The sequence below is a fragment of the Ursus americanus genome, chromosome 5, assembly GCF_024610735.1.
Source record: "Ursus americanus isolate L20-20 chromosome 5, mUrsAme1.1.p, whole genome shotgun sequence".
Classification (NCBI taxonomy): domain Eukaryota; kingdom Metazoa; phylum Chordata; class Mammalia; order Carnivora; family Ursidae; genus Ursus; species Ursus americanus.
The window spans coordinates 77654582-77675313 of NC_142131.1; the positions used below are offsets into that span (position 1 = coordinate 77654582).

Here is a 20732-nt window from a genome sequence, read left to right on the forward strand (position 1 = left end):
ACTTCCCTTCCTGTTTCTCAGCTCAATGATTTATCACAAAGAGCCACGTTTTGTTAGCATCCCCCGCACCCCCCCAACATCTCCTACTAAGCACTATCCCGCCTGTCCCCCAAAGACGATAACTACTTCTGACTCTTAGGATAACCACTTCCTTGTTTTTATCAGCACAACATGAATTGTCAAGCTCCCTCCCCATAGGCCCCATGGCTTATTTTTGCCTGGTTTTTGAAATTAGCTGTGTCTGACTTCTCTCGCTCAACATTACCTTTGTGGGACTCATCTGTTGTTGTGTGTACCTATAATTCATTCTGTGTCATCGCTTTAATATTCATTTGCATGACTATATGACAATGCTGAGGGATACTTTGGTTGTTTTCAGTTTGCAAGCGATTACAAAAAAAGTAAATGTTCTGACTCGGGGCTCTGAGTCCCCTATGCCTGCATTTCTGATAAGTAGATAGCTCAGAGTGGGACTGCACATGTTTGATCTTAGCAGATAACACCAAACCATGGTCAAAGTGGTTTGTTCTACCAGTTTCTAGGCATATGATTTTTATGTATATTGGCCCCGTGTCCCAGAACAGGGCGAAGCGTACTCATTAACAGGAGCTGGGGGGCTAATTCAATCACAAGAACCCTTCAGAAGCAGCGTCTGTTCTACCTGGTGGGAAGCGGGGAAAGTCCGAGAGATTTTTATCCTGAGAAGGATTCGACACGCTGCTGCGGCCTTTAGGATGGAGGGGGGCATGTGAGAAGGGATGTGGGAGCCTCCAGGAGCACAGTGGCCCTTGGCGGACAGAGAGCAAGGGATGGGGACCTCAGACCTCCAGCCACAAGGAACTGGGTCCTGCGACTGCTTGGAAGCACATTCTTTCCCACAGCCTCCAGAGCAGAGCGCAGTCCAGCCACCATCTTGATTTCAGCTTTGTGAGATGCTGAGCAAGAGCCGGGCAAGCCTGTGCAGATTTCTTTTTTTTTTTTTTTTTTAAGATTTTTATTTATTTATGTGACAGAGAGACAGCCAGCGAGAGAGGGAACACAGCAGGGGGAGTGGGAGAGGAAGAAGCAGGCTCCCAGCAGAGGAGCCTGATGTGGGACTCGATCCCGGTACGCCGGGATCACGCCCTGAGCCGAAGGCAGACGCTTTAATGACTGCGCTACCCAGGCGCCCCCTGTGCAGATTTCTGACCTACAGAACTATGAAATTATAAAGGGGGGTCTTTTTTTTTTTAACACTAAGTCTGTGGTAATTTGTTACGCAGCAATAGAAAACTAATACATCCTCTCTCCTGTATTTTTCTATACTTTCGTCTCTTCAGGCTTCATCCTGATTTTTTTTCCTGACTCATCTTTCAGATGGCTAAATTTCTCTTCAGTCACTAATATGTCGTCAAACCCATCCATTAACTTCATAATTTGATTTCTATATCTTACTGTTCTAGAGTTTCTACTTAGCTTTTTTTTTTTTTAAGTTCTCATTTTTCATCTTCCCTTTTACCATCCTGAACATAGCATCGTAGCTATTTATAAGTCTGGATCCAAGAACACTGATGTCCCCTGTGGACCTGTTTCTTTTCTCTGTTTGAGCTGGATTGTGTGCGCGTTGTCTGATCTCCTGTGTGACTAGTGATTTGTGAGTATGCGTGGGACCTGGCACTTGCAAGACTCCTTGCTACCTGGAAGTACTCTGATATCCAGTACGATGCTATCTTCCTCTAGGAGAATTTAAATGCACTTCTGCTGGGTACCTGGTGGAGGGCACTAGAAATCTGGGTTCACTTCAAGTTCAAGTTCAGCAAATTGAGGTGATTGAGAGCTGAGTGGCAGTGCCTGCAAGGGTCTGTTTCTGGTTCATTCTCACCTCTTGGATGTGGTCCTTTATCGGACCCAGCTCAAAGTGAGGGAAGTTCACCAGGCCCCCTACAGGGCCCTGGGCTCCAATCCCTGTCTGTTAGTCCCCTGAGGCAATCCAAAGTATTACTCAATCTCTCAGCTGCCCACTCTAGAACTGTCAAATGTCCTCAGGGGAAAGAGCCCCAAGCCCTGGGCTCTCTTCACTAGGCTTCTGCCCTTCCCTGGATACTGGCCTAGCAATTCTTCACTCACCTACTTGCACTCTAGCTGTGAATGCTGAGCACGGAGGTGAGGGCGGGAATGCTGGGAGCCAACTGGCACAATTGTTTCATAATTAACACCCCTATTTCTAGCCACTTGTGTCATCTTCATTTTCTGTATTTGTTATCTCTATACCCACAGCCTCTTTGGGGTTTCACTATAGATATGTTCTCTTCCTTGTTGGAAATGTCTCCTCTACTTATTCTCACTTCCTCTGCTCCGTTTATCTGCATCTAGTTTCCAATTACTTTTTACATTTGAGAAACTTGTTAAAAGCTCTCCTGTACTGAATACTGCCCTCCTATTCTCTTTGTTAGGTATCTGATCCATCACTTTAATCCGGAAGCTCTAACCCACTCATTTTAGAGGTGAAATTATTAAGACCCCCAAAGACACAAGGATTTGCCCAGGATCACCGAGAATTCCTGAGATGTGGGTCACAGCAGACCTTGGAACTCAGTCCTCCCAAATCACAGCCTTCCTGCGCTTACGCTACAGATCTTGATTTCAGAAATGCTGTTACACACATCATGTGTTTACTTAGTGAGACCACTAGAGAGGAGATAAAATGGTGTAAGAGCAGGCTGATATTCGCGGAGGCACAGAACTAGAGAGAGAAAAAGAAGTAAGAGCTAGACTAACCACTTCATGTTCGGGTCGTCAACGGTCACTTCTAGGGACTGCCAGGTCCAATATTAAACATTTTTTTAAGTTAGACACTCTATACAACAATCCATAAAGCAAATAATCTTCAATACCTGGTAGAGCAACTTGAGATTTTAGAAGGAGAAAGAAAAAAATGAATAGATATGAAAGAAGTATACACAACATTTCCCCACTACAGTTTTGAAACCTTGCAATGACTTAATTTTATGAAATATTTTAGTTGATACTTATGAATAATCCAAAGTGATAAACATTTTAAAACTTCCGGATTTATTTTACTAACATCTGTAATGAACAAAAAAACACAGAAGCAAATCGGAGACAATGGCAAAAACAATTAAAAATTATGAAGAGCCAGAATATTCCTCTGATCCCAGCTCTTTCATTTAATCCCGTTACCAGTACTGGCACCTTAGCGCGCCTCACCCCAGACTGTAGGTCCCTTCATAAAGCTCTAGTTTAAACAGACAACGAACAAGTTTTGAAAACCATGCACTATTGCTACTAGGACATTTTATTTCTCAAAATGTAAAAACATGCACGCCCCCTGTGTTAGTTTCCTACTGCTATTATAAGAAATTACCACAAACTTACTAGTTTAAAACACAGATTTACTATCTTACAGTTCTGGAGTGAGACAGAGAGAGAGAGAGAGAGAGTGTGTGTATGTGTGCGCATCAATCAAGCATTTGGTTCAATCAGAGAGGAGGCTCTATTCTATGTTTTTTAAAAGATTGTTATTAACTTGAGAATGAGGGAGAGAGAGCGAGAGAGCACAAGCAGGGGGAGGGGCAGAAGGAAAGGGAGAAGCAGACTCCCCACTGAGCAAGGAGCCCGATGTGGGGCTCGATCCCAGGACTCTGGGGTCATGACCTGAGCAGAAGGCAGATGCTTAACCAACTGAGCCACCCAGGAGACTCTATTCTAAACGTGAGCTGTGATTACCTGGGGACGTTTCATAGACAAGATCAGTCTTGAAAGATACAGTGTCTTGAAAGACTGGTGGGTTTTTGAGGATAATCCAACCAGGACATGCAGTGGGGACAAAAGTGATGGCCATGGAGAGGAACCTGCTCTGTTTGCAGGGAAAGGAGCACTGGAGAGAACTGGTTACCTAGAAGTTAGGGCTTGATGGTGGGGATTCTCAGGCCCTTCTGTCACTGACAGGAAGAAAGTGGTCTGACTGGCACCATTAGTAGTTTCTTGCTCTAGTCAAACAATGGAATGGGGTGGAAGACCCACTTTTCCTCTGAGGACCTTAAAGGAAAATGCCAATATCCAAGACACTATACAAAAGAGCGCCAGGAAAAAGTCCTCAGAAGACATGGGGGAAGCCTCATGGGAGAAGTGCTAGCACTCTCCTCTCAATCTCAGGATCACCAATGGGATCTTCAAAGGAATCAATGGGACCACAAAATCTCAAGCCCGCAGAAAGGTGAGGAGCCCCTGGCTGACAGTGAGTCGCACCAGCTCTGGGAGAGAGGAGCAATGGAGTAATCACAGAAACCGGGTCTCCAGCCATGTAGGCCCAACTCTCGGGGCCACTTCATCTAAATAAATAAATAATAAATAAATAAATAAATAAATAAATACCCACTTCATCTAAAGGTCAAAAAATGAAACATCCCAAAAGTCTAAGAATGATTTTCATAATTATACAAACATTTCTAAAAGAAAACATCAATAATCTGAGTTAACTAACCCCCTTTCCACGCATCCGGTAAAGTTAATCCAGCTAATAGGCTTTGATTTGGTTAACGACTGGCTGGGTCACAAAGTTAAGTGAATAGTGACATCCAAGACGGTGAGATAAACTGTTGGCTGTGCGTGGGCTCATTAAGTTTTAATTAATTAGTTAAGCTTAATCAGTTCTAAGTAATGACTTCTTTCTTGAGCAGAAAAGAACAGAAACCCAGTCTTTGATCTTTCCTTAGAATCAAAGAGATGAGATTTAGAATGGCGTTAAAATTTCAGCCATGACAGGGACGGCTGGGTGGCTCAGTTGGTTAAGTGACTGCCTTCGGCTCAGGTCATGATCTCAGGATCTCAGGGTCCTGGGATCGAGTCCTGCATCGGGCTCCCTGCTCAGCGGGAAGTCTGCTTCTCCCTCTCCCTCTACTGCTCCCCCTGCTTGTGCTCTTTCTCAAAAATATGAAATCTTTTAAAATAAATTTTTAGCCATGACATACTTCTTTCTTCCTACCTTTCTGCATATGAGATAAAAGCTGTCCCTACAAATATCAAAATTGTCATAAAATCATGTAAAGGAAAATATTAAGTGATATTACTGTTAAGATTCTGTGAACATATAGATTAAGCTACCATGGGAAAATGACAATATATTTTATACATAATATGGCATGAAAACGTCATTATATATGATACTATAGTATCAGGAGTTAAATATCCATTACGAATGACAAAGATCCTTGGTTTAAGGCACCTTCCAGTTTGCTTTTTTAAAACAAGTTTTTGAGGTGAGATTCCCATACACATAAAATTAACCATTTGAAGGTGGCGTTTGGTACATTCACAATGTTGTGCAGTCACCACCACTGTATCTAGATCGTTCCAAAAGATTTTCCTTATCACAAAGGGAAGCCCCATATGCACCAAGCAGCTGCTTCCCCCTCCCCTTGCCTCCGTCTCTGTGGGTTTACCCATTTTGGATATTTCACGCCAACGTCTGACTTCTCTCCTGTAGCATGTTCCTGAGGATCGCCCACATTGCGCCACGTGCCGGTGCTCCATTCCCTTTTGAAACATCCCGCGTATGCACACAACACAACTTGCGCATCTATTCACCCGCAGGTGGACATCTGGGCTGTTTCTATCTTTTGGCTATTGCGAATAGAGCTGCTACGAACATCTGTGTACAAGTCTCTGTTTGAACATCTGTCTTTAATTCTAGGAGTATTTCCTGGGTCACGTGGTAATTCTATGTGGAGGAACCGCCAAACTGTTTCCCACAAGGAGCTGCAAACCTCTTACATTCTCACCAGCAGTGTGTGCGGTTTTAATTTCTTCACGTCCTCTCCAACATTAGTTATGTCCCGTGGTGCTGATTATGGCCATCCCGGCGGGTACGAAGCGGTAGCTCATTGTGGTTTTGACTTTCATTTCCCTAATGACGAGTGATAAGCACCTTTCCGTGTGCTTGTCACCTATTTACATATCTTCTCTGGGGAAACGTCTGTTCAAATCCTTTGCCTGTTTTTTTTTTTTTTTTTTAATTGGGTTGTCTTTTTACAGTTCTAAGAGTTCTTTATACATTCTGGACACTAGACTCTTACCAGATATATGATTTGTGAACATTTCCCCATTTGTTGGTTGTTTTTTCACTCTCTTGACAGTGTCCTTTGACGCACCAAAGTTATTTTGATGGAATCCAATTTTTAATTTTGTTGCTCGTGCTTTTGGTGTCATTTCTAAGAATCCGAAGTCATGAAGCGTCCCCGTTTTCCTCTAAGAGTTTCATGCTTTTAGCTCTTATATTTAGGTCGGTGACCCACTCTGAGTTAATTTTTTACATTATGGGAAGTAAGGGTCTAACTTCATCCATCTGCATGGGGGTATCCAGTTGTGCCAGGACTATTTGTCGAAGAGATTGTTCTTTCCCCATTGAATAACCTTGGCTTGCTTTTCCAAAATCAATGGGCCACAACTGTATGGGTTTATTTCTGGACTCTAAGTTTTTAAATTTTTTAATTCAGAATTTTCCATCCTAAAAGTCTGCCACTGCTTTTGCCAGAGGAAGTCTAGCTTATAATGGCATATTAGGAACTTTCGTTTCAAAACTAAAGAATTTTTAATGGAAAATACACATCCATAATGAGCAATTTCATTATTACACACATCTTTAAAAAATAAAGATGAAAAGGAGCATATGCGACCTAGAAGTCAAAACCAATCTCTGCAAAATAGTATTTTATTAAGTAGTATGTGATTTTACTGTTATTTACCATGCTGTAATGAAGTCATTAATTTTAACTGCCTACTGTTTATAAAACCTTCCATTTTATGATGACTTACGAACTTCCAGTCAGCCTCTCACTGTGGTTATTACACTAAACGTCCTTGGTAACAGTCTTGCCAAATCACCTGTGTCCAATGACTACCCAATTCCAAATCAAAAGAATGTTTTATTGTCTAGAACTTGCTATACGTATCGAAGTGTCCTCATTCGGACCATCCAAACTTCTCTTGGTTTGCTGGATTTAAGTACTGATACAGCGTGCTATCATTTGGAAATTGAGATCATTGTTATTTTGGACCCACGCCTGCATTCCTTCCACAAAGACCTTTGTCCTGCGTTAGTTTTTCTATGAAGCTCTGAACTGCAATCTTCTCTTAGCTCCTGGGGCCTCCAAGCACCGAGGCCGAAGGGAACACCTGACCTCCCTGATTGCAGGTCTCTAAAACCAAGAATCACTTCAAACCACTGGTGCAGCGCCTCTAAACTCAAAATCTCTAATGAAAACATAAGCTCTCCTACCAGAACAGCCAGAAGAGTTCTCTTATTTTGAATCCCCTCTGCCTACAAGTGGTAAACATGGGATAGTTTGCTTTATCACAGTTTCTTTTGGAGGCAGAGATCATCTTGTTTTTATTGACCCAAAAGAGAAAAAAGAAAAAAAAAAGTCTCGCCCCGGGAAACTACGGGAGAAAAAGTTCCGGAAGTGCTGATAACTGTAGTCTAGAAAACACGTGAAAGACTTTACCTTTAGCTGGCCAGTGAAGTCGCGGCAGCTGACTGTCTTACCATGCAAGAGACTAAGGCTCAGGGTCAGACCAACGGTTCTGACGGGCTGCACACATGGCTGAAGTGAGACACCAAGGAAGAGACGGCCAGCCCAACCCCTCACACAGCATCCCTTCCTGGTTAATCCATGGGGTGATAATGACACTGACTGGCCTCGTCCTGCCAATGAAGGGCAAGGCACTGCAGTGACGGCGCCTAGAAATGAATAGGAGTGATTGGGGGTAAAAGGGGGAGGGGGAAAGGTGGCCAGGATGAAGAAATGAATAAAACTCCAAATTTCTGTTACAACTCACTGTCATACCTATTACTCTAACATCTAATGACAGGGGGGAATGGAAAAGAAAAAAAAAAAAGATAAGAAACGAAAAACAAAGGAAAAAAAAAGAAAAACTGCTACCTATTTACATTTATGCAGCATTCTAAGAATTTAAGTTTGTATCATACAATAGAACTACATATAACTAGAGCAAGAGGTTGACTCAATTTAGTTCAAAAACCTATTGCAAAGAAAAGAGTAGTTTTTTTTTTTTAATCATCCGTGTTTCTAAGTTCTGACAATTTAGTTTTTATTATGACAAAAACTCGATCCACGCTATTGAAACAGACCCTACTTACCAAACTATTCCTTGGGCTCCGGAGCCGATTGGCTTCAACTGCTGGTAACGTTTGAGGACCGTGAAGGTTGAGTCTGCCACTTGTACACTGTAAAACTGACTGTCACATTTACTGTCACTCATGATGTAGTATCATAGAATATTCCAAAGAGTTGGTACGGTCGTCAGGGGCCTTAAAAGAAAAACAGAATGAACATGCGTTCTGAGATTACACGTGTGTGGCTCACTCAAGTGTTGCAAATTTACTGGCGTATGAGACAAGGGGACTGTAGGTCGAAGAGCTTGGCGGCACCAAGTTCTGAACTTCGGCAATATGCCAAAAAAAAAAAAAAAAAAAAGGCAACGACATTTCAGAGGTACTGAGCCCACCATGAAAGGAAGGAAAGCTGAGGCCCGGCATGACCACGTTTTAAGGGAGTGGACGAAAAATACCAGCCTTTCTTGTATTCGTACAGTTTGCCAGCCAGGACAAGATTACGTCACCGTGTGACTCTCTTCGGCTCGCTTCCTGTGGGACCAGTGTATGCCGGGCTGTCTCAGGGATGAAGGCACTCAGGAGAGGTTTCAAAGGGATCCTGTCTAGATTCCTGCAAAAAAACTGCAAAAGGGCCAGTGTTCTTCTAAGTCCACAAGTGCAGGTGAAGTGATGAAGCAGAAAGCCAGTCCAGGGCCAAAGTGACTGCAAATGGGGGAAGTTATAGAACAACGGGGTGCTGGGCCTGGTGACATGGGTGTGTGTGCCCGTGCGTGTCCTGAAGCCGGCCCGAGTTCCCCAAACCCCACATCCCTCGCGGGCTCAATACACACAGCTCTAGACGGAGAACCATGGTAACCTACAGTCAATGACATGGATGCTCTGACATTTATTCATGATAAATTAGTCCAAACTGGCAGCCCCAAAGTGGCCCTTTGGTGGTTTAGGCTCTAGGCTGAGATTCCCCACTGGTGTGATTTTATACAGAAAACAAGCAAACCGAAACCAGCAGGCAGCGACATTGATTGGGTTCCCTGGCTCTTGTCTAAAGACATTTATTTAAAAGGCAGCAAGCTATTTACTTTGCTCTTTAAAAAAAAAAATAAAAAACCAACAATCAAATCCTAGAGGTAAACATTCTATACGGTTTAAAAACAGGGAATTTACACTTTTATGGCCCAGCTCCAGCAAATTCCAGTTTGTTCCACCATTTCATATTTGATGGTGACCTGCTGAGTTTTCTGAAGTGATAATTTGTATTTCCATACGATAATGCCTAGAATTTCCCTTAAACATGGAAACAAGTTGATTAATACCAAGCCTAAACAAAGAATTTAAATCAAAGTGAATAGTTTCTCCAGCTGACCACTCCTTCGCTCCTTCCTCCCAGCCTTTTTTTTTTTTTTTTTAACACCAATTCTCAGGGCAGTGGTGGAGGGACAGCCACTGTGACTGAGACCCATGGCACGCTGGCCGTGGAGTACCTCCAGGAAGCCAGCACTGCACTAGACGAATCGACCCACTGCTCACGACAACCCACAGCGGGATTACCAGCCCCTGGTACCCTGTGAGCTAACGGACCTGGCCATGCCATGCTGTGCTGAGGAAGGGACCCTAAGCTCCAGGAGGGTGGGCCGGGTCTGTCTTACTTCCTGAGGCATCTCACACTGCAGGGAAAGGGTGACAGTAGAAGCATCCAATAAACTTTCACTGCTCTGACCCGTAATTCAGTCTCTAATGATTTCCCCACAACGCTGCTTCATTTTACTGACATCTGAAGGAATATCCATTTCTAAAAATTAATTTTTTATAGTTTTTAGGAGGCTGAGACAATTCAACTCAACACTTGTGGGGTGCCTTTGTACTAGGGAGTGTTAAGGAACATAGGTGATAGAGCAAGATCCGCTAGTCTTTTTGTTTTTTAAAAGATTTTATTTATTTCGAGAGGGGAAGAGAGAGTGTGAGTGAGTGGGGAGGGGCAGAGGGAGAGAGAGAATCTCAAGCAGACTCCCCACTAAGCACAGAGCCCAAAAGGGCTCTGGACAACAGAGTCGGACGCTTAACCGACCAAGCCACCCAAGCACCCCAAAATCAGCTAATCTCAAAGCCACATATAATTCACTAGTTGAGGGAAGAAGTCTGTTATCCATATTATAACACAATAACATAAAGGCATAAGCAAGAAGGAAACCAAGTCAAAAGGCAAAAGAGGTCCTGCGCACTGGCGGGGGTGCAGAGGACCAGGAGAACTTCGTGGAGGAGGTGGCATCTGCCCTGGACTCCTGCCAGAGACAGACAGCAGAGGTACAGAGCTCGAGCTGACTGTGTGCAGACCTGGTGAATTGATCCAACTGGCTATTGGGGTGCAAGTGTGAAGGCTCAGAGACAGACTGGGTGAAAAGGCAGGGAGCCAGCCCACTGCAGCACACCGGCACTCTGGTCATTCCAAACACCTCCTGCCACCACCGTGGACAAAGTCCTGGGCTGGAGCAGCCAGTGTGCCTGCCCTCGGTGAGCTGACACTGCGGGCACGCTCAGGAAGAGCCTCATGTCCACAACATGAGGACAAAGAAGGCTCTGGGAGGGGGGAAGAGAGGAAGCATGTGCAGAGAGGTGGAGCATGACTGGTCACCGGATGTAGTTCTGCTGGGCAGTGGGGGAAAGAAGCTGGATTGAGAAAAGCAGGCCAGGTCACCACGGGCCCTGAAGCCGCTGGGAGCCATCTGGGCCCGGGCCTGGGGGCTGCGGAGCCATCGAGGCAGAGAGGCATACGCTCTGACTTGCTTTTCAGAGCGGTCATTCAGGAGCCTGAGAGAGGGATGGCTCGGGGCGGGCAGGACTGAAGACAGGGAGACCTGGCAAAACAGGACAGCATCGTGGCGGATGTGGACAAGAAGGGAATGCCTGGTTTGGAGGAAGCATGTACGGAACATGGAGAAGATGAGGGGAAACCAGGTGAAGCAGCTGGAGGGAGGCCGGTCGCACGCGCAGTCTGAGAGTCTGGCTTTGGACAGGGGAATCTGCCTGCCTGGGGGACGAGCAGCATGATGGCCACAGGCCGCTGACGAGCTCCACGACCCACTCCTCTGTCCTTCACTTTAGAACCGAAGCCTCCCCGCTCCACCTGGACAGATGGCTGCCCAACTAGAGATGCCATCTGACTGCATTCCCGGCAGCCAGGTGTGGCCGGACGACCAGCTTGGGGCAGCTGAGGTGTGAGCAGAGCCATGCACGTGACTTCAACAGCAGTTCTCTTCTCTTTCTTTTTGTAAAAGAAAGCAGCTTGCTGTCCAACGTATCTTCCTCCCTCGCTGCTAGCTGGGGGAACAGCTGTCACAGACCCAGAGATGGAAGTCACGTGCCGAAGAGGGCAGTGCCGCCCACCTGCCGGAGTCCTGAACGACCTTGCGGCACCGCGCCACCCCCACCATGGCCCACCCGCACGCACGGAGGCTGATGCAAACCGAGGGCACCCTCGGGGGGCAACCCTGAGGTCTCCGCTACAGCTGCAGGGACCTGCACTCTGCCTGCCACACTGTGAGGTTAGCTTTTGTGGATCTGGGCAGAACATTACATCATCAGGTTCGAGAACTGATAGGTTTTCATCTCAAGATTTAAAATAATTTTTAAATTAAAGGACGTTGCATTTAGTAGGGAAAAAAAAATTCACCTAAGAGAGAAGCTGTCAAAGCCACCGTCTCCGTCAACCTTGGGCTTTGTGAGCATGAGAAAGCGCCTCGGGGCCACCCAAGGAAGCCGGTAATTGAGCTATTAATGAAACCAACTCTGCAGAGATTATATTTCAACAAAATGGACGTCAGCTGGGTTTTAGAAGGCAGTTCAGAAATTGGGAAGTGTACGAATTCCTCACACAACCACGTTATCAACACGCTGAAGGTGCAGTCACTGCCTTCACTTCCCTCACCAGTGGGTGCTGGTTCCTCCCCGGGGCTCCCCGCTGGGGGACCCAGTGCCCGCTAGCCTGCTTCTGTGCCATCACTCAGTTTCTGCAGGTCTGCCTGTGTCTCCCTCCTCCGCAGGCCAGGAGCACCTCAAAAGCAGGGAGGGTCTGCCTTCCCTCACACATTGAGAAATTTAAGGCAATGTCCAATGTCTCCTTGGGGGACACAAGGGGACATACCCTGCTCCCTGGGTTCTTCAGATCTGTGAGTGCTGGGCGGACACCTCAGGGGAAGGAGTCGGCCCAGCCTTTGCTACAGGCGTCTGGCTCACGTCCATGCCCCTCCCACTTCACCATGCTGCTTCAATGAATCCTTGTTGAATGAAATACTCTGATCTAAAAATCCCTATTTGTCTAAGACTGAAGACTCTTGTAGAATCCCCTCCAGGAATTCTGGAGTAAAATCTACCCACTCTACAGATAAACGCTGGGTAGGAGGAACATTCCTACTTGTTTAGAGCCTGGAATAAGTAATGCTTTTTTAAAAAAATTCCCTAACTCTAGTATTCTTCTAGATATAAACAATTCAACTACTGTAAATATAATATTACTGTCCGAATCCTGTGAGGACATCAGCTACCATCCGCTGAGACCTCCCGCCATTGCATGAGGGCCTCCTGGGCACCAAGCACAAGGTAAAGGCTGTCAAGAGGGCACTAACCAGATAGTCCCTTGCCTCCAAGGGCCAAGAGCATAATCACCACACCACCTAGGAAGTGTCCTAGGTGTAGATGCGGGCCCAGGGGCAGGAGCCCGGCAGAGGGGTGTGTCGGGGGGGAGCCAGTGAACAAACGGAGGGTGTGTGCGAGTGAGACATGGGTATAGAGGAAGGTTTCCAGGAGGAGTCGAGACCTGAGTGTACGTTTGTTCACAGTCTCAACCCAGGTGTGCGGGAACAGGCCTTCTCATTCGTGCTGGCAAGCACCATAAATTGGCAAAACATTTTTTGGGAGGAGAATACGTAATATCTAATGAAAAATTTAAGGGCACGTGACTCCTAACCCGGCAACTACCAGTCTGTAAACGTATCGGACAAATACATATATGTACAAATATTCAAAGATATTTGTGCAAGAATGTTTGTGGTACTTCTTGTAACTACCGAAAAACTGAGAAATAACCTAAAATGTACACTTGGAATGAGTGACTAAATTACGGCATAAAAGCATAATAAAGCCATTAAAAATAATGCAGGGACTTTGGGTACTGAAAAGGAATGATGTCTGAGCTATATAAAGGCAGTAAAGCAAGTTGAGAGTGCATGTGGTAAATGTCGGTCTATGGGAAGGGCCCTGTCCACACGCACACAACACGCTAGCAAGTGCAAAGACACGGGGAAATGAGACTTTCACTCTTCCCATTGTAACTTTCTGTTGGTTTTTTTTTAGTCATGCACATATTTCACATTTTAAAAAAACCACAACAAATTAAACCCTTTTAAATGAAAAGCTGAGACCTAAATGTAGGGTAGGTTTGGGACAGCCAAGACTGGAGGCAGGAGGGTGGGCCAGGCTCTGAGCTGCAGGGTTATAAAGGCCCCCCTCACAGCCCGTCAGGGGAGCAGCACTGCCCCCACTCCGCAGATGAGGACAAGAGCTAGAAGACAGTGAGGGAGCTGCCCAGATCCCCAGATGGAGAGTGGCAAGGCCCGCATCTCAATTTAGGTGTGTCTGACGACACTATTCATGGCCTTCCCAATACACCATTCTAATTAATATCTCTCACTGTATTTAGAAAGTGAAGGAATGTGGCCAAGGGCTGATCAGGACCAGGCCAGGAAAAAACACAGGTCTTTACATCTCATCCTGCTGGCTTCACTCCACCAAGATACTTTCTTCTGACGACGGTGAGTCAGTCATCCACAGACTCAGGCCAACCTTCGACCACACGAATGGTTCAGAATACCCAGGACACGCAATGTCTAAATTAACTGACTGCTGTGATTAAAAGCGGATTTTCATAATCACCCTCTTAGTTTCAATACTTGCTACTGAAGTTTTTAATCAAATTTTCTTTTTTCCTCCTTAATTCTTATCAAAAATGGCACAGCACAACAACTTCATCTTTCTTTGATGATCAAGAGCCTTACAGCATGTCAGAGTCATCCTTCTGGACATCAGTTCATTAATCACACTACAAACTACAATAAAGGACGACCACTCATGTTTGGTGATCACAGCACCCATGGTTGGATCCGAAGGAAGGGTCCACTGAGGACTCCTCCCCACAGGCCCCCTGAAGGTACCCAAGGCCTGTCCGTTCCCCCTCCTCACCCCCAACTCCCCGTGCTCTGGGTAGGGCATTCTCAGTGCTCCCTCGACATGGCAACCGCCCAAGTACCTTCCCGGCCTCCATTCCTGCCACCTCCAAACCACTGCACACAGGCTATTTAGAAAGGGAGATCTGCCTGCATAAAAAACTACACGGGGGAGCACCAGGGTGGCTTAGTTGGTGAAGAGTCTGTCTTCAGTTCAGGTCATGATCCCGGGGTCCTGGGACTGAGCTCCACACTGGGCTCCCCACTCAGTAGGGAGTCTGCTTCTCCTTCTGCCCCCTGCCTCATGCTCTCCCTAACAAATAAATAAAATCTTAAAAACAAAACAAAACTGTACATGGGTGCTCATAACACCTACATTTTTTTTCTAAAGATTTTATTTCTTTGACAGAGAGAGAGACAGCCAGCAAGAGAGGGAACACAAGCAGGGGGAGTGGGAGAGGAAGAGGCAGGCTCCCAGCGGAGCAGAGAGCCCGACGTGGGGCTCGATCCCAGGACCCTGGGATCATGACCTGAGCCGAAGGCAGACGCTCAACGACTGAGCCACCCAGGCGCCCCAGAACCTACATTTTTAACAGCTCAACACTGGAAACAATCCAGGTGTCCTTCAGTGGGTGAACGGTTAAGCAAAGTGCTGTCCATCCGTACTATGGAACACCAGTCAGCAAGAGAAATGAACTAACCACTGATCCCCTCAACAACCTGGGTGGATCTCAAGGGCATTATCCTTAAGAGAAAAAGCCAATCTCCAAAGGTCCGTACAGTATAATTCCATTTACACAACATTCTTGAAATGACAGAATTACAGAGCTGTGGACCAGATCAGTGGTTGCCAGGCTTACGAATGGTGGGGAGTGGGGGGGGGTGTGTGTGGCTGTAAAGGGTAGCACAAGGGAGATCTCTGGGATGACGAAACGGTTCTGTATCCTGACGGTGTGGTGGTGTTTATACCTCTCTGATGTGATAAAACGCCACAGCACTGTGCACACACAGTGCACCAACGTCACGTTCCTAGCTTTGACGTTGTACTGCGGTTATGTAAATACACAACCAATGGGGGAAGCTGGGTGAAGGATGCATGGGAACGCTCTGTATTATTTTTACAATTTCTTATGAACCTATATTTCAAAATAAGGAATTAAGGGGGGGGCGAGGGAGAGAGAGAGAGATTTGTTGCACATGCGCAGTGGTCATACTGCTCTCTGGCTTCAATTGCTTTGATAGTGACCAACCGCCTGCAGAATAAAGCTCTAACCCTTAGCACAGCAGAGGAGGTCACAGGACCCGCGGCCCACTCTCACCTGAGACCCCAGCTGACGCGCCGGCTTCCCACACACCTTCGGGCCTCTTCCTGAGCTGTTTCATCTGCCTGAAGAGACTCCCCTCCCCATTCTGTTCTCCTGGCCAACCTTCATGCTCCTTCCAAATCTAGTGCACACACGTGCTGGGCACGCCCCCACGTTTGGCACCACAACCTCTCCCTTTGATACTGCGTCGCACGTCTCTCTCCACTTGTACTCCGTGAGCCCCTTAAGGGCAGAAAATGTGTCTGATTCGCTTCCTAATCCTCTACTAATTACACAGGGGGTGCCCAGTAAATGTCTGTTAAAGGCAAAACTAAGCGGGAGAAGAAACATGCTGGGGCAGTGGGGTGCCGTGGTTAGTTAGCGTCAGGGCTCTGGAGTCGGAGGGCAGGCTCCTGGGCAGACTCCACCAAAAAACTGTTAGAATAAAACACATTCTGTAAAGATGCACGATACATGTTCGACGCACAAACATCTTTGGTGTCTCTATACGCTGGTGAACCCTCAGAAAGAGAAATTAAATGACGCTTTCACAACTGCACCAAAAAGAACAGAATAACTTTAAACAAGGAGGTGACAGACCTCTACACTGAAAACCAGGAAACATTAATGGAAAAAATTAAAGACACAAATAAATGGAGAGATATTCTGTGTTCATGGATTGGAAAAATCAATCTTGTTAAGATGTCCATACTACCCAAGGCAATTGAAAGATTCAATACAATTCCTATCAAAATTCCAGTTTCCATAGAAATAGAAGCAATAATCCTAAAATTTTTTTTTAAGATTTTATTTATTTATTTGACAGAGATAGAGACAGCCAGCGAGAGAGGGAACACAAGCAGGGGGAGTGGGAGAGGAAGAAGCAGGCTCATAGCAGAAGAGCCTGATGTGGGGCTCGATCCCATAACGCCGGGATCACGCCCTGAGCCGAAGGCAGACGCCTAACCGCTATGCCACCCAGGCGCCCCAATAATCCTAAAATTTGTATGGAACTACAGAAGATTCTGAATAGCCAGAGTGATTTTAAGAAAGAAGAACAAAGCTGGAGGCATCAAGCTCCCTGATTTCAAAGCTATAGTAATTAAGTATTATAAAGCTCTAGTATTTAAGACAGTATGGTATGGGCATGAAAACAGACAACACAGATCAATGGAAGAATAGAAAGCCCAGAAATAAACCCATAGATAGGGTTGATTAATTTATGACAAAGGAGCCGATGATATACAACGGGGAAAGGACAGTCTCTTCCGTATATGGTGCTGGGAAAAGTGGACAGCCACATGCCAAAGAATAAAACTCAACCACTCTTACAGTATACACAAAAATTAACTTAAGATGGATTAAAGACTTGAGCATAAATCTTGAAACCATAAAATGCCTAGAAGGAAACAGGCGGTAAGCTCCTGGACATTGGTCTTGACAATGGATTTTTTTAACCTGGCAACAAACAACAAAACCAAATATAAACAAGCTGGACTACATCAAACTAGAAAGCCCCTGCACAGCAAAGGAAACCATCAACAAAATAAAAGGCAACCTACAGAATGGGAAAAATATTTGCAAATCATCTATCTGATAAGGGGCTAATATCCAAAATATATAAGCATTTACTCAATGGCAAAAAAACACAAACAATCCAGGGCACCTGGGTGACTCAGTGGGTTGAGCATCCAACTCTTGGTTTTGACTCAGGTCCTGATCTCAGGGTCATGGGATCGAGCCCTGCATGTGGCTCCGCGATCAGCAGGGAGTCTGCTTGAGATTCTTTCCCTCTCTCCCTCTCTCTCTCTCTCCACTCCTCCCTCCCACCCTTGCTCATGGGCTCTCTCTCAAATAAATAAATAAAATCTTTTTTTAAAACCACAATCTGACTTAAAAAAATGTGCAGAAGATCTGAATAGACAGTTTTCCAAAGAAGACATCCAGATGGCCAGCAGGTACATAAAAAGATGCTCAACATCATTAATCATCAGGGAAACGCAAATCAAAACCACAGTGACATTTCACCTCAGGCCCACGGAATGGATAATATCAAAAAGACAAGAAATGACAAGTGTCGGTGAGGATGTAGAGAAAAGGGAACCCTTGTCTCTCTTGGTGGGAATGTAAACGGGGGCAGCTTCTAGGCAAAACAGTATGGAGGTTCCTCGAAATATTAAAAATAGAGCTACCATTTGATCCAGCAATTCCACTTCGAGATATTTATCCAAAGAAACAAAACACTAACTTGAAGAGATATCTGCACCCCCATGTTCACTCTAGCATTACTTACAACAGCCAAGATGTGGAAACAACCTAGTGTCCATCAATGGGTGAGTGGATCAAGAAGATGTGGTTTACCTACCTACACAATCGAATATTACATAAAAGAAGGAAATTTGCCATTTATGACAATATAGACAGACCTCAAGGGTATTATGCGAAGTGAAAGAAGTCAGACAGAGAAAGGCAAATACTGGGGCACCTGGGTGGCTCAGTTGGTTAAGCGTCTGCCTTCGGCTCTGATCATGATCCCAGGGTCCTGGGATCGCGCCCCGTGTTGCATCAGGCTCCCTGCTCAGCGGGGAGTCTGCTTCTCCCTCCCCCTGCTCCTGCGCACATGCTTGCTTGCTCTCTCAAATAATATGTAAAATCTTGAAAAAAAAGATAAATACTGCATGACCTCTCTTATATGAGGGATATAAAAAAAAAAAACAAAACGAAAACCACCAACCTTATAAATAAAGAGAACGGATTGGTGGTTGCCAGAGATGGGGTTGGGGTAGGAGAAATGGGTGAAGGGGGCCAAAAAGTAAAAAGAAAAAACATGTATTACTTCTGAATCATAGTATTTAGAGTGAATATGTCTTATAAGAATTGTCAAAATCACTGTCTGGATTAGGATTTCTAGATTTTCTCTTTAGATACATAATTGTGACACATAATAGCACAATACAGATACCTATTTAAAAAAAACAGATTGGGACTCTGGGGTCAGAGGGCAACGGGCCTGCCACTTAGCTGGACAATCTTGGACTACACTCATCTGTAAAACAGGGAGGAGCCTAAAATCAGACTCAGGGGACAGAGAGCACAGTGCCCAGCACAGGGCAAGGTCTCTAAGTCAGCTGACCACACCCATGCTATTTACTGCTTCCCCAAACAAACGTTTGCATTCTGAAAGTGTGAACTAAAATCTGGTAAGGGGGAGAACTGATGACACGGCCATTACTGGGTGAGCATCTCGGTCCAAGACAACAGACAGGAGGCAGGGCACAGAATTTTCATCCGAGGTTGTGGCCGGCAGGTGACGTTTCAGGACATTTGTTGAAGACATCTGCTTCGTAAGAGGTGCTATGTTTCTGAGAGTCTAGTTAAGAGTTGGTGAAATGGATTTTGATTTTAGAATCAGAGCTGGTGGATTTATTACCTGGATTTATTAATGCCTCATTTTTAAGAAAAAGGTAACTATCTCATTTGTCATCCATGTATCCTTGTAATCCAGTATTACTATTTCTGAAAAGTTTTAGAGTGTGCAGTCTTTGCTTAAGAAAGATACTAAAGTAAAATTAGCTGGGGGCAGAGAGGGAGAATGGAGTATTGTATGGGACCAAAAACACACAAAAAACAAAACAAAAAAAACCCCAAATACATTAAATAAAATCAAATTTGTTGAATTTCACCTTCAAATGTTTAGTAAGCTTCTTTAGCTGTAAGGAAGTCCTATGTTAAAACGGTGACTACACTTGCTCATTATTTTTCTATCTATTAATTTATACCCCAGCGTTGTCCAAAGAGGATTTGAGATATCGATTAAAAATATTTTAACTGGCAATGCAAAGACCAATATAAAATCTAAAACAATGAACTTTCGTTGTGCAAGAGATATATAAACTTGTCTCCCAATTAATACAACCCCTAGTGAATCAATGGGTCTGGGCACTGAGCATAACATAACGCTGTGACGTTAGCAGCATGGGCCTACCTGGGTCGAGATGGAAGCGAGCACCCTGGCTAGGGCATCCTGAATCTGACCAAGCCACATCTACAGTTAATTACGAATTTTCAGGAAATACAGAGAAACATGTTAAATTACACTGCAGAGATGCAGTCAGTAAAACCCCAACCACGGAAATGCTACAGAATAACCAACTGCTTCAACAAATAAACTACGAGGAAAACAAAGAAAAAGAAACAGAGGGGGAATCTACAGATTAAAAGAAATTTAAGAGATGTATCAACCAATCGCAATGTATGGACCTTATCTGGATCCTGATTCCAGTAAACAAACTGTTAAAGAGCCATAAAATGTATGGGGCAACTGGAAATTTCAATAGTGACTGGTTATTTGAGTATATGAAGGAATTATTGCATTTCCAAGTTTAAATGAGTCCCTATCTTTTAGCAATAGATACTGAAATATTCATGGATGAAATGACATGATATTTAGGTTTTGCTTGAAAATAATTTGGGGGTGAAACAAGATGGGCCAGGAGCTGATAACCGTGGAAGCTGGATACTATCGTTTAATTTTGTCTCTGTTTAAAAGTTCTCGTAATAAACAGTTAAAATAAGGACTGACCTTGAAACTAGTTCAGGCAATCACAAAAGGCCAAATGCAAATTTAATTATTCTTCAAGCAAATGATGTAAAAAAAAATCACCTTCTTCATCCGTGGAGAAGTATAGCTACATATTTAAACCACAGATAGCTGCCTTAGTGCCAAATCAAGTGCTAAGAAAATGTGGTTTCTGTTTTACCTTATGCATCACGAAAACAACTGCTTTACTCACTGTTAATTGATTCATTTGGCACTTTTCTTTATCCAGAAAATTAAGAACATTTTATTTTAAACAGACAAATTGAATATGCCCTCCAACACTTATTTTAAACACATTTTAGTCTGTCTTGGCATCCCAAAAATTTAATCCTCAGGAATATCAAAGCTCCCCAGAGAAGACTATGCCAAAATAGGACTACTTTTAACCCTGCAGGATCCTTTTGGGAAAAAAAAAGGTGGGGCGTTAAATGAAGGAAAACATCTAGACTGGATGTTATTCTTTCAGAACAAATTAAAAG

At 44.6% G+C, this 20732-nt stretch overlaps 1 protein-coding gene across 5 annotated transcripts in view; it reads right to left on the reverse strand.

Moving 5' to 3' along the window:
- The window catches only part of MAPK9 (mitogen-activated protein kinase 9), a 50207-nt gene that overhangs the window by 27160 nt on the left and 2315 nt on the right, over nt 1-20732 (reverse strand). For 3 of the 5 annotated variants that reach the window (XM_045795003.2, XM_045795004.2, XM_045795002.2), the window contains exon 2: nt 8159-8329. In XM_045795003.2, the coding sequence (XP_045650959.1) occupies nt 8159-8280 (122 nt within the window). In that variant the 5' untranslated portion in view covers nt 8281-8329. Of the gene's footprint in view, nt 1-7502; nt 7739-8158; nt 8330-20732 lie in introns of those variants that run through there. The other 2 variants (XM_045795005.2, XM_087862402.1) reach the window with 2 other exon arrangements.